General features: G+C 40.4%; 1 protein-coding gene across 2 annotated transcripts; it reads left to right on the top strand.

Moving 5' to 3' along the window:
- Positions 1–1,417: 1,417 nt before the first annotated feature.
- EFCAB2 (EF-hand calcium binding domain 2) lies at positions 1,418–12,300 on the top strand. Of its 2 annotated transcripts, none has more exons than XM_033144387.1 (7): positions 1,418–1,504; positions 6,105–6,189; positions 8,130–8,202; positions 10,562–10,641; positions 11,286–11,328; positions 11,424–11,490; positions 11,846–12,298. In XM_033144387.1, exons 1-7 carry the CDS (start codon positions 1,471–1,473, stop codon positions 11,959–11,961), a joined length of 498 nt encoding a protein of 165 aa, XP_033000278.1. In that variant the 5' UTR covers positions 1,418–1,470; the 3' UTR covers positions 11,962–12,298. The 2 variants fall into 2 exon arrangements, with proteins under 2 accessions (XP_033000278.1, XP_033000279.1); XM_033144388.1 differs by having other exon boundaries at positions 1,477–1,504; positions 6,105–6,151; positions 11,846–12,300.
- The last annotated feature ends 290 nt before the right edge of the window (positions 12,301–12,590 follow it).

Raw genomic sequence — 12,590 nt, forward strand, 5'->3', positions numbered from 1 at the left:
GCTAGGACTGCAGCAATAGAATTAAAAAGCTGAGCACAGGAATTTTAATACCAGAACTGAATAGAGCTCACAACTTTTTCACATAAAAATTCACCCCTGCTTACCCCAAGCTTCTTTCATTTCAGCAGTAAAAAGATGGAAGGGGGAGTCATTTACAGTATTTGCTACTGTTGCTAAATAACTGGGAGTCAGAAATCCTCACAGATCAACCGCAAATCACGCAGAAATCTGTCAGTAAATACAAATCTACTTTCCGCCCATCCCTGCTATATACACTTACCTGGCAGTAAGTCTAAACCACAGAGCCTACCACAGAGCCAAGGCTTGCTGATTGGAAGGTCAGCAGTTCGAATCCCCGCAATGGGGTGAGCTCCCGTTATTCGGTCCCAACTCCTGCCACCTAGCAGTTCGAAAGCACGTCAAGTGCAAGTAGATAAATAGGTACCACTCCAGCGGGAAGGTAAACGGTGTTTCCGTGCGCTGCTCTGGTTTGCCAGAAGCGGCTTAGTCATGCTGGCCACATGACCCGGAAGTGTCTGCGGACAAACGCCAGCTCCCTCGGCCTATAGAGCGAAATGAGCGCGCAACCCCACAGTCGTCTGCGACTGGACTTACTGTTAGGGGTCCTTTTACCTTTTAAAGTCCCATTGACCTTAACAGCACACACTTCTGAGTAGACATGTCTAGCAGTGCAACCAAGATTGAATTTCTGTGTTCATCAGCCATAAAAGACCCAGAGCTTTTGACTGAGAAAAAGATAGTATGCCTAATTAGGGCTTGGGGAGAAAATTTATGTTATTGTTATGGTTCTGAATTAAATCATACTTCAAACAGCTTGTCGATGCTGCCAAGGAGGTTTCCGCCAGCAAAGAACCAGAACATCCCTCTTCTGCAGCTGTCTAGTCAGTGTGCATGGGGCTCAGTGTTGGCGGAGGGTTTTCCCCCCTCCTGCAAAATGACAACTTAGTGAACGTGGGGATTTGTTGTTTTTTTCTTACAGCACACTTAGGTTAAGGTGAATAGAAAAAGTCTCTAACAAATGCCTTTCTCCCCCTTCTGCTAGACCTTCCTACCCTCCCTTTTAGCAAAACCGTATCTTGGGCCTGAGAGTATGAATTGTGCGTGAGAGAAAGTGCGCGCGCGCATAATGCTTTGGAACTGGAAATCAATTTACGCAAGCAATGAAATGCAATGCAGCCGCTATGAGTACGATATATAGGAAGTGGAACAAGAAACACAGCGCATTTCAAACTGCTCCCCGTGCATTTGTTTCCTGATATTTCCCCGTGCCCGCTTTCTTAAGCACCCTCTCCTACGAGAGCACCACAATGCAAGAACACGTAGGAACGGACCGACACGGAGAAATCCCCCTATGCGCGTTGCCGCCAAATCAGGGAGCGCGACGGAAGCGCTAGAAGGAGAAGGCATGTGAGGCTCCAGCGTCTCCATGGCAACCGCTGAGGAAACAGCATGGCGACTGAGGACAGGGAAGCCGCTGCAGCGGGTAAGGGCAAAAACCTCCGGGAGGCTGAGGAAAAGCAGCTGGCTGATTTTCTCGGCCTTTTCCCTGTGCTACCCTTAGGCTGCGTCTTGTGGAGTAGTAGTGAAGCCCAGAGAACACAGGTTGGGCGGGCGGGTCGGAGCCCCGCTGGGTCCACGCGCACGCCTGCCTCCCTCCCTGCAAGATGGCACGTTCATCTCCAACATGGCAGAAGAATTCAGCAGGATGCCTTTTGAGAGCGGCCCCAAAATGTGGGTGTTGCAGAACTGCCTGAATGCGAAACTTGCTTCACAAGGACCAATATTATGTAGATCAAATCCTGCGCTGGAAATATTGGCCAGCTGACTTCACACTGTCACACGCAAGTCAGACGAAATTTCTTCAGCTCTTTCTAATTGCTTGACGCACATATTTCACAGAATCATAAGAGTTTGAAGGGACCCCCCCCCCCCCAAGGTCACCTTATCCAACCCATGGCAACACAGGAATCTTTTCCCTAACATGCTTACGACTGTGAGATTAAGAGTCTCATGCCCTACCAAATGAGCTATCCCATATACTGGTAGTTTTATTTTATATAATGAAATCATCAGTATTTAAATAATGTAATTTTCATAAGCAGGGCACAATTCAGTTTGCTGGGGGAAACCCAGTCATATGGGGTGGGGCATAAATAATAAATATTATTATTTATGTCAGAGGCGTAACACGTTAATTCACATTTATCCGTATGCAATAAATAGATGCCCTTTTTGGATGGTCGTGTCACATATTACATTTCTCCAGGGCTGAAAGTAACTACAGTACGTACATACGTACATGTTTTGCCCAGTATAACAGCAGAGTATTCCCACCTGCCCCAGCTGCAACAAAACATGTCTCTCCCATATCATTCTCTACAGCCACAGGAGGTGCTGTAACTCTCCAGTGGTTTGACTTCACCCAAAGGTGCACCCTTCCATTTTATCCTGAGACAGACACCCACATAAATCTACATTAGCATGTGTGGCTTGGTGGGCTATAAATTCTTTTTTGTCGGTTAGTAGGTTTAGTGGGCATATTTGTATAGCAAAAATAAAATACACTGGGTTAGGCTATGGGCATAGCAAGGCTGAATGTAGCTGGAGAGTGTGGGCACAGAACCTCAGCTAGTTAAGTATTTTTATTGATTTACTTGATTTGGGGGGGAGCTGCCCCCTGCCCCCCCCAGCCTTGCCTCAAGTTGTAATCCCATTGATTTGTATAGGATTTAAATTTAAGTGCTTAATTACCATTTATTTAAAAGGTGTTTAAACATGCATACATGATATTCTCTAAATTCCCTATCTGAAATTGGTGCCCTATACAGCTGATTAACAGAGTGTGTGCATGGTAGTGATTCACCTTGTTTGGTGTTATAACTTCTTAGCTGAAAAACTTTAAATACCGTATATACTCGAGTATAAGTCGACCCAAATATAAGCCGAGGCACCTAATTTCCCTACAAAAATGTGGGAAAGCTTATTGACTCAAGTATAAGCCGGTTCACCTTTGCCACTGTGGTAGAGGAGGAACGAGCAGCCCAAAGCAGCCCTTTGGGCTGCTCCTTCCTCTTCCTCCTTTGCTGCTGTGGAGCTCACCCCGTCGCACGGTTTCGAACCGCCATTCTTCTGATCAGCAAGCCCTAGGGCTCTGTGGTTTAACCCACAACGCAATGTTCCCTTGTGCTGATAGGCTTTCTGCCTTCTGGGGTCTAAAGTTTGCATTTATGTGAGCAGTTCAGGAATGGAACAAGCTGCCTGGGGAGAGTAAAGAACCACCGTTCTTGTACACTTCTTAAGGAATGGTTGACTTGAGTATAAGCCGAGGGCAGCTTTTAAAGCACAAAAAGTGTGCTGAAAAACTAGGCTTATACTCAAGTATATACGGTATTAGGAGGATGGGAAATTTCCACACTTCTCCTCAGCAATTATTTAATATTTCTGAAGACTTCAGGAGGGATCTAGTCTTCTACAATGGATATAGCCAATAAAAAGCTGGACACAAGAAAGATAAAAGCTTTTTTTCCTCAAAGAGGAAGAGTTTATATAAAATGATTTGATGACTGGTTCTCAGAAATGTGGTAAATAGCATTTCCCTAAAAGCCCACTTTCAGAATTATATGATACACAAGTCTTGGTCCTACTTTTTATTCTGTGAACCGATGCTCCTGTATAAATTAGAAATTTCAGTAGATGTTCTTTGTCTCTCTCTGAGCAACAACAGTCACAGTATTGACTAATAATTAATCTTTAGGGTATTGTCATGCACAGTTTCCAAGAGCTTTCAAGGTTAAAGCATCTCTTGAGTCTTATTACCTTGAAATATTCTTTGTATGTCATTTTGATCAAGGTTTTGATATACAAAACATTTCGTCTACAATAATCTTCTTGAACTCAGTGAGACTGCTGATAAGTTAGTACAGTACTCTTTTAATTGTGGACATATTCTCATAGACATATGATGAATGGGCTCAACCATGAGCCATTTCATCAGTTGTCATGTTTATTATGCTGTCAGTTGCAATGTTAATAGGCATATAACATACTTTTTTTTTTTTTACTTCAGAAAGGTAAAATGGGTTTTGTGGCATGTAAAGTAAGGTTTCTCTAACTAGGGTTGCTATATTTTGAAGAGCAAAAAAGAGGACACATTTGCAGACTTCTACTTTATCGCTATGACAACTCTCATTTTACATACCCATGAAAAAGAGGATGTGTCCTGGAAAAAGAGGGCTTATGGCAACCCTACGTGACTTGCCCCTGCTGATAGTGCACAAGCAGTATCAGTCCATGGTGTAGAATCTTGAACTGGGTCGCAAAGTTGTCTTGTGAACATTGCCAGGCATGGCTATATCCTTGCGTCCAATACTGCATTTATTTGCCTTCTTGGTTACTGCTAGAAATACCAATACATACATATATTTGCTTCCATGGGCGGTCCATTTTGATCACAATGAAATTGCATTTGCAAGTAAAAGTAGTGCAATATTTTTGCTGTTCATACATTCTTGTTAGTTTAGACCAAAATCATGTATTCCTAACTATTGCATGTTAGCTCTGCTGAGTTTAGTAGCAGTTCCTTCACTGTAAGTGTGCTTATGAATGCTTTAGGATCATTGCTTTGCCTCAAGAGCCCAGTGCACTATGGAAACAGGAGTTGCTCCACCTCAAGAGGTTGCTGTGCTGTGAAGACAGGAGTAAACTAATAAATCTGAGTCCTGAGCTGTTGGGAATACTGTTCCACAGAACAGAGGCAATCACACTAAAAGCCCTACTCTGAGTTACTGCAGAGCAGTTTCTGAGATGTATGAAACTTGCGGGAGAAACTCTCCCAAGGATTGCAGTGATCTGCTGAGGGTATAAGGCCATCTCTCAAGTAACCTATCCTGAGCTCTTATAGGGCCTTATAGGCTAGTGCCAACACCTTGAACTTGGCCCAGTAGCAAATTGGCAGCCAATGCAGATCCTACAAGCAGAGTGTTCTGTGCTGCTGGTAGTTTGTCCCTGAAGGAACCTACTGTAACCACTGCTGCAGCCTCTGAACCAACCCCAAGGGTCAGCCCACATAGAGTGAATCTACTATGCTATGAGCACCCTGTGGTCCCCGAAGGCATATGCCACAATGCATTTGTTAAATTTGAAAGCTGCCACAAGATTCTTTGTTGGTTTTGCTGCAACAGATGGACATGGCTACCATTCTGGAAGTCCCAGTTACAGGTGGGTAGCCGTGTTGGTCTGCCATAGTCAAAACAAAATCAAAAATTCTTTCCAGTAGCACCTTAGAGACCAACTGAGTTTGTTCTTGGTATGAGCTTACGTGAAGTGTGCATGCACACGTAAGCTCATACCAAGAACAAACTCAGTTGGTCTCTAAGGTGCTACTGGAAAGAATTTTTGATTTTATTCTGGAAGTCCTTATTCTGAAAATTAACATGAAGAAGAATACAACATAACTGATGGAGCGGGGGATGAACTCTGGACTCTGGTTCTGCTTGGGACTGTGGCAGGGGCAAATGTTTAAAAACCCCAAACATCAATGCCCAGATTTTTGATTTTTTTTTTTTTTAAATCATGCTTGCCAGGATTAGAGATGTGAAAAATGCATTTAGTTTAGCCCTAAGATGACTAGGATGGGAGAGGCAACATCTCTCCGAAATGTCATCATTACCAATTTTAGTTTTTCAGAAATGATTAAAGGGACAGCCATCTGTCAGGAATGCTTCGATGGTGTTTCCTGCTTGGATGGCCCTTGTGGTCTCTTCCAACTCTATGATTCTATGACAGATTCAAAGAAAGCAGATTGAGAAATTTCAATTACATTTCACCGACTTTCTGTTTTACTTGATATACTGCCTTTACACAAAGGAAATTGTTTTCAGAGCAGCTCACAATACACAAAGTATACAAACAAAACTTATAAATAATATGTTTTGCTAAATGTCTTGTCTGAACTCAAAAGCTTGCTCACTGTTTTATGAAACTTTGGTTGGTTATAATAAAGATCTTGTCATACTGTGGACAAGAGAAATTGTGTGTGTGTGTGTGTGTGTGTGTGTGTGTGTTTCATTTGTTTCATTTTGCAGAGTCTGCAATAAATGAAATCCATAAGAAGATCACCGAGGCTTTTGAGGTGTTTGACCATGAGTGTAATAAAACTGTGGATGTCAGGTGTGGAATATCTTCTTTCAGAACTACCTGTATTACAATGTTAGTGTTTTAGAGTGCAAGAAGCCAGAGTTGGTGTATAATGGTATACATTTGCCCCAGTGCTTGTGAATTAGCCTCACTCCTTTTGAGGCAGCAGCAGCAGCTGCCATTGACACTGCCTTGCCAGCACTCCAGGGAAGCTCAAGGCTTTAGGGGGCAACGAGTGAATGGAGGTGGGGACTAGGCAGCTGGTAGTTTCCCTTTGCCTTATCTGAAGGCCTCTTGGAATACTTCTGGCATCCGCACAGACTTAAAGGCATTTGTAAGGTGTTTTGGAGGCAAGGATGACAGAACTGTATAGGATGCCTTTTTAGCTATTTCAACTTTCTAGAAAGGTTAGCCACAGCAAAAGCTACAGCATTAGAGTCTTGTGGTACCTTAAAGATGGGGAAAAAGTATTATAGCACTATAATAAATAGTTCATACATTGCCAAAAGACTCTTAGACTGTTTTTTAGCAGTTGTCTCCTACAACAGCAACTTAATTGGGTATAGCATCATCCTGTAGAATTGTTTTGTTTCCATACAGACATGCAAAGAAAAAAGGATTATCTTCTTTAATTTTCATTGAAGGACATGCATGCCTAAAATCTTGCAACACTTTCTCAATAAGCACAGTTCCTTGATTTCAGCCTTAATTTCTTTATTAAAGAGAGCTGCTGTTACATGTTTAATTAGCCACTAGGCTTGTATCTCTGGTCTCAAGAGCACTGACTAAATTTGAAGTAATTTTAGGTATCTAAACAAAATCGAAAATTCTTTCTAGTAGCACCTTAGAGACCAACTGAGTTTGTTCCTGGTATGAGCTTTCGTGTGCATGCACACTGAAGAAGTGTGCATGCACACGAAAGCTCATACCAGGAACAAACTCAGTTGGTCTCTAAGGTGCTACTAGAAAGAATTTTCGATTTTGTTTTGACTATGGCAGACCAACACGGCTACCCACCTGTTTAGGTATCTAGTCACTGTAGGGTGGGAGGTATTTCTTTGTTACTATGTTATGTAATTTTATGTGTTTATATTGTAAACCACTGTGGGATCATTGGATGAAGGGTGGTATAGAAATTTAATAAACAAACAATAAACAGACAAACAAACAAATAGACAAACAAACAACATATGTTCATGCAAGGGAAGTTTCCTGTTCTCTTCTTCCCCCTGTAGCTAACTGTGCCCCCTAAAAATCCTCTCTGGAGGATCAGGAGTCAGAACCTGTCATGAACTGGTTGGATGCAGAAGAATGGTGGGAGGAACCAGCTGGGAAACCACCAAGGGAAGAAGGCTCAGAGCCCAGGGAGTGGTGGTGGGACAACAATGAATGATTAGAGGGAAAAGAAAAGGTGTTGGAAGCTGAAGAGGTTACAGGGCTTAGTGAGCTGGGAGAGACTGTGGCAGAGAAAAGTCCAGAATCAGAGGCAGAAGCTAAAGCAGGTGAGTGGGAGGTCAAGAAACAGAGATGAGTCAGGCTGGTGATGAGTCACTGGTGTCTCTTCTGTTGAGAGCCAGAAAAGGGATGAAGCAGGAGGAGCAGATGCAGACAAGGAGGTGCAGTCTCTGATCGCTTGGGAAAAGCCTGGAGAAAAGGGAACATAGATGGCTGAGGGGAGCTGGGGAACTTTAGTTTAAACAACTGATTTCATGGGGTAAGGCCTACCGAACTGCTGCACTCATTAGGCCTGACACACATCCAAGTCTGTAAAGATCATGTTTTTGCTAATAAAGCGTTAACTCCAATGTTGAGTGGTGTGATTTACTGACCAGCTTCTAAGCAATGTTTAAGTAGGGTATGTTTAGGTAGGTTATGGGGAGCAGCTTGGGTAAAAAAGGAATTGCCCACAACTGTAGCTGCTAAAGATTTGTATTGCACTGTAGATTTATTAACAAATACATTCTTTCTTTCAGGGAGATTGGTACAATCATTAGGTCATTAGGATGCTGCCCAAGTGAAGGGGAACTACATGATATGATTGCAGAGGTACTTTATGTGTTTTTTAATTTCTATCATTTTATACAGGAAATCTGATCTCTCTTCCTAAATTAACAAAAGTTAGAAATATCATATGGAGGAACTGCCTTTATATAAAGTGCATCATTTGTGCACAGTTTAGAGCCCTCCATCAGTGTGAGAGCAAAATGACTGAAGCAGGGAATCTTATCTGTGGTGGAAACCCTGCGAGAATTAAAACTCTGCAGGGACAGGACTTAGCTGTGCACCCTCACTCTCCTTTCATCTTTGTTTATACCTGACAAGACCAAATGCCCAGATAGGGCTAATGACTTTAACCTTAGGACTGTCAAATCAAATTGCCCCTGTGTAGTAAATACCAGTTTTCAGGAAATACTCAACTGTGAAATTGATGAAGTAAAATAATGGCTCGGTAATGCTACATGCTACGGTATAAAAAAAATGAATGCAGTCAATGGGTCTTAGAAGTATAACTTTACTTTTGTGGATAAAGCACTTCTGTAACAGTTCCTTAACAAGAGGTCTATTCTACATATTGTCACTAGATTGCCTCTGTTCTTTTCTGATCTTGACTATGAATGGTATCCTTTTCTTCATGGATGGTTTCCTTCTTCCAAGAGAAATTACTGCTCCAGTGTAAACAATTTCATATAATAACATTTTATTCTTTCAAAAATTCTGTTTTGAAGGAACAGTATTTTGCATAAATGTACTGTTACCACTAGAGGACAATGTTGAGTTACTTTAAATGCCCACTGTTGCTTGTCTCATGTAGTCTTGGGAGTATTATGATAATGAACAAATTGGATGTCAACAAAAAATATGTTTAAAACAACAAGCTTTAGCCTATATAATTGTTAGAATCCTCTTAGTATCCTTGTTAGAATCTTAATTTTCATCATCATCATCATCATCATCATCACTTTTAATTTGTATACCATATTTCTATCTTACAATACTCAAGGCGGTTTACTAGCTGAAGAAACAAAGAATGTACACTTATAACAATCTAATCCAATACAGTACAGAAATGTGATAATAAAACATAACTTTAAAATAAGCAACTTATATCAAATAAGGTAATATTCAACAATCCAGTAGAATAGTATAAAATAATATTAAATATCAGCATATAAAAATTTAACAGTAATCTGCTCTTAACAATTACAATAAAAAGATTCTAAACTATAATCAATAAAACAACAGCAAGTCACAATGCATAAAATAATACAATACAAATTGAGAGGCAGAGACTGGAGGGTGGGGCAGGTGAAAGAAGGCAAGGCAGTAATAAGAACACATCCTATTAATGTTCAGTGATTCTCCCAGCATGTTTTCAAACTGAGATAGGATTGTCTGCCAATACAAAGTGTATTTAGTGTATTTTATTTAGTGTATTTTATTTGAGTCATTATACTTTGCTATATAAAATTTCTATTTAAGAGTCTGCTCTGGTATAATGTGGAGACCAATCTCCCATGACTTTCCTAACATAGAAAAGCAAAGTGGTATCAGATAGCTTTCTGCACTGTCACATATCACTGGTGTCAGCTGACCCAGGTATTAGGTAAGTGAAATCTATCTATAACTGGCCTCTCATAGTATAATTTGTGCTAACGTGTAGGCTGCCTGCTAATGGTTGCAAATTTAGCGGGAGTTGAAATATGAAGGAACTACAAGCACTATTCCTAAGTTATTTGGGGACCAGGTTGTAATTCAATTGCAGAGTGCATGCTTTGCATACAAAAGATTCAGAGTTCAAGACCTGCCAGGTATGGCTAAGAAAGACCTCATTCTGAAACCCTGGAGAGTTGCTTCCAATCAGCGTAGATAGACCAACGGTCTGACTCTCTATAAATCGGCTTCCTTTATTCTTATCCTGGCATCAGAGAAACTCCAAACTTCTTTTTTAAATGTTGGTACAAGGTAGTTTAAAGGGGATGTGTTCCTGGTACATTCTGCAGGCATTCTGCTCCTCCTGATTGAGCATCCACTGATTCAGACTTTCACCATACACTCCCACCCTGATTATGCCCATGCAGATGCATACTCTGTGCCCCATGTCTGAGCACTCTGTGCTTTGTGTGAAGGCAATCTGTATGTGGCCAGTGTCTCTGATCAGCGAGGAAGGAGAGCAATGGGGACTGATCTGACGTATTCTCTCTGCTCTCCACATCTGACTGCTCTCTGCTACAGATGTCCTATTCTCAGCATCAGTCCATGGATTCAATGCATCCATGTGAAGGACAAGATATCTGCCTTTCTTTTATTATTATTTTTGCAAATATCTGCTAGTTTAAACTTGAGCAAACTCATTTTCTTTTCGGTTTGTCTGTATTTCATCCTGCTTGTGTATTCTTATTTTTAGGTAGAAGAAGAAGAACCAACTGGGTTTATACGTTTGGAAAAATTTCTTCCCATGATGACTAGAGTATTGACGGAAAGAAGGTGATTTAAAAAAAGGACCTGTTTATATAACTTGAGTCATGCATACATTTATATAGGGGGGTTATTGGGTTGTTTTTGTTTTTATTATGTATTTTGTGGTTTTATATCTTGATTTTATTCTGTGAACCACCTTGAGGCCCCTGGGTGTAGGGCGGTATATAAAGTCAGTAAATAATAATAATAATAATAATAATAATAATAATAATAATATACATCCATTTTATTCAAGGTTCTTTTATAAGCTGTACAGACAAAATCAGTTTTAAAGAATAAGCTTCACTGTGAAAAAAATGTAATAGATTTGTTTTTAAAACTGGGCATGTCGATACTGCTATTCTTCTGCTGTATTGACGTCATTGTGTATAGTAACAAATTCCATGTCAAGATATGTTGAGAATTTTTTGGGGGCATGGATAATGACTTTACCTAATTAGCAATACAAAGTAAGCATCATCATAAGTAATTCATAGACCTCTGCTTGGAGGTATTTCTCAGAGCCCAGATTGCAGCAACACTATTGCAACAACAAATGATACTCTTTTTAAAAGAGAAGAGCAAGGCAATGGTGCTGCTGCAGCAAAGAGACTGTGGCACAACTGAGATGCACAACACCACTAAGTATTTTTTTAATTGAATAATTTCAGGTACCGCCCAATTCCAGAAGATATTCTTTTACGTGCATTTGAGGTCTGTATCAATTAAATTCTACTTATGGAGGAAAATACTACTTACCGGTAAACCAAAAGAAGGAAAAGTAACACTTTATATTCTATTCTTTTTAGGTTTTAGACCAGAATAAATGTGGACATCTTACTAAAGATGAGCTGGTCAAGTACATGACTGAAGAAGGTATATTAACAAGATGCTTTTGCTGTCCTTAAGGGCAGACTCCACGGCTATATGTGGTCAGCTCCCACCTCTGCCTCTGATAGTGGAGGAACCCGGAAAAGGGCTTCTGAGATGGGCCCATTAACTACTTGCAAAATGCTGCAAAACAACTCCAAAACGTCTGGCACAGGTTTGGAGGGGACCCCAATTTTGGGGGTTCGTAGTTAACTTTACTTTCTGAGAATGATCTTAATAATCAGGCAGGTTCATGTGGGAGAAGGTGGCCCTAAAGACACTTGAATCGCAAGCCATTAAAAGTGAAAACCAGCACTTTGAATTGTATCGCCATTTGCAAATATTCCTGTTTTTGCTGCAGGTGAGCCTTTCACTCAAGAAGAAATGGAGGAAATGCTGTCTGCTGCTGTGGATCCAGAAACAAATAATGTTCGCTACAAAGACTACATCTCAATGATGGTTGTGGATGAAAACTAAGCACTTCTTGTGTAACTCATATAGGTCTGAAACTTTTGCTTGGTGCTTGTTGATTACTACCATTGGAGTTGTTCTGTATTTGCCATGAGATTGCAGCAGAGGGTTATGTTGAAATAATTTATCTATGAAAATATTATCCTTTTATATACTTAGTAAAATACAGAAGTTGTAAAAATATAGTTTTCAAATGTTGATCAGTTGGGATAAGAAAATAAGAAAAGTTCAGATTATGTAGAGGAAGCACGAACCACTGGGTCCAGCAGGATTTATTCCCAGGTAACTAAGTATAGGATCCCAGCCAAATACTACCGTATGAAGTACTATCATTATTATTTATTGAATTTATATACCGCCCTATAACGGGAGGTGTCAGGGCGGTTCACAGAAAACACGTACTAGGGAGGAAGTCCAATGAAACATAGCAAAACTCACTTCCAAGTAAATATGCATAGGTTACAGAACAAAACAATGAGGGGCAACATATTACTATTATTATTATTATTATTAATTGCATTATTAGTCTTTTAAAAATGAAAAATAGAAATAATTTCATGAATAAATTCAGATGTAGACAAAACTAGGAAGAGTTGTGCTTCAAGTAAATAAGTTATGATATAACTAACATTTTG

The sequence above is a fragment of the Lacerta agilis genome, chromosome 3 (assembly GCF_009819535.1).
Source record: "Lacerta agilis isolate rLacAgi1 chromosome 3, rLacAgi1.pri, whole genome shotgun sequence".
In the NCBI taxonomy this organism is placed as follows: Eukaryota; Metazoa; Chordata; class Lepidosauria; order Squamata; family Lacertidae; genus Lacerta; species Lacerta agilis.

Excerpts from the sequence above, each read along its gene's own strand:
- EFCAB2 (XM_033144387.1), top strand. The coding sequence starts at position 1,471 with ATGGCGACTGAGGACAGGGAAGCCGCTGCAGCGG. Across the intron at positions 1,505-6,104 it reads CAGGGAAGCCGCTGCAGCGG|AGTCTGCAATAAATGAAATC; the intron begins GTAAGGGCAAAA and ends TTCATTTTGCAG. Across the intron at positions 10,642-11,285 it reads AGAGTATTGACGGAAAGAAG|GTACCGCCCAATTCCAGAAG; the intron begins GTGATTTAAAAA and ends GAATAATTTCAG.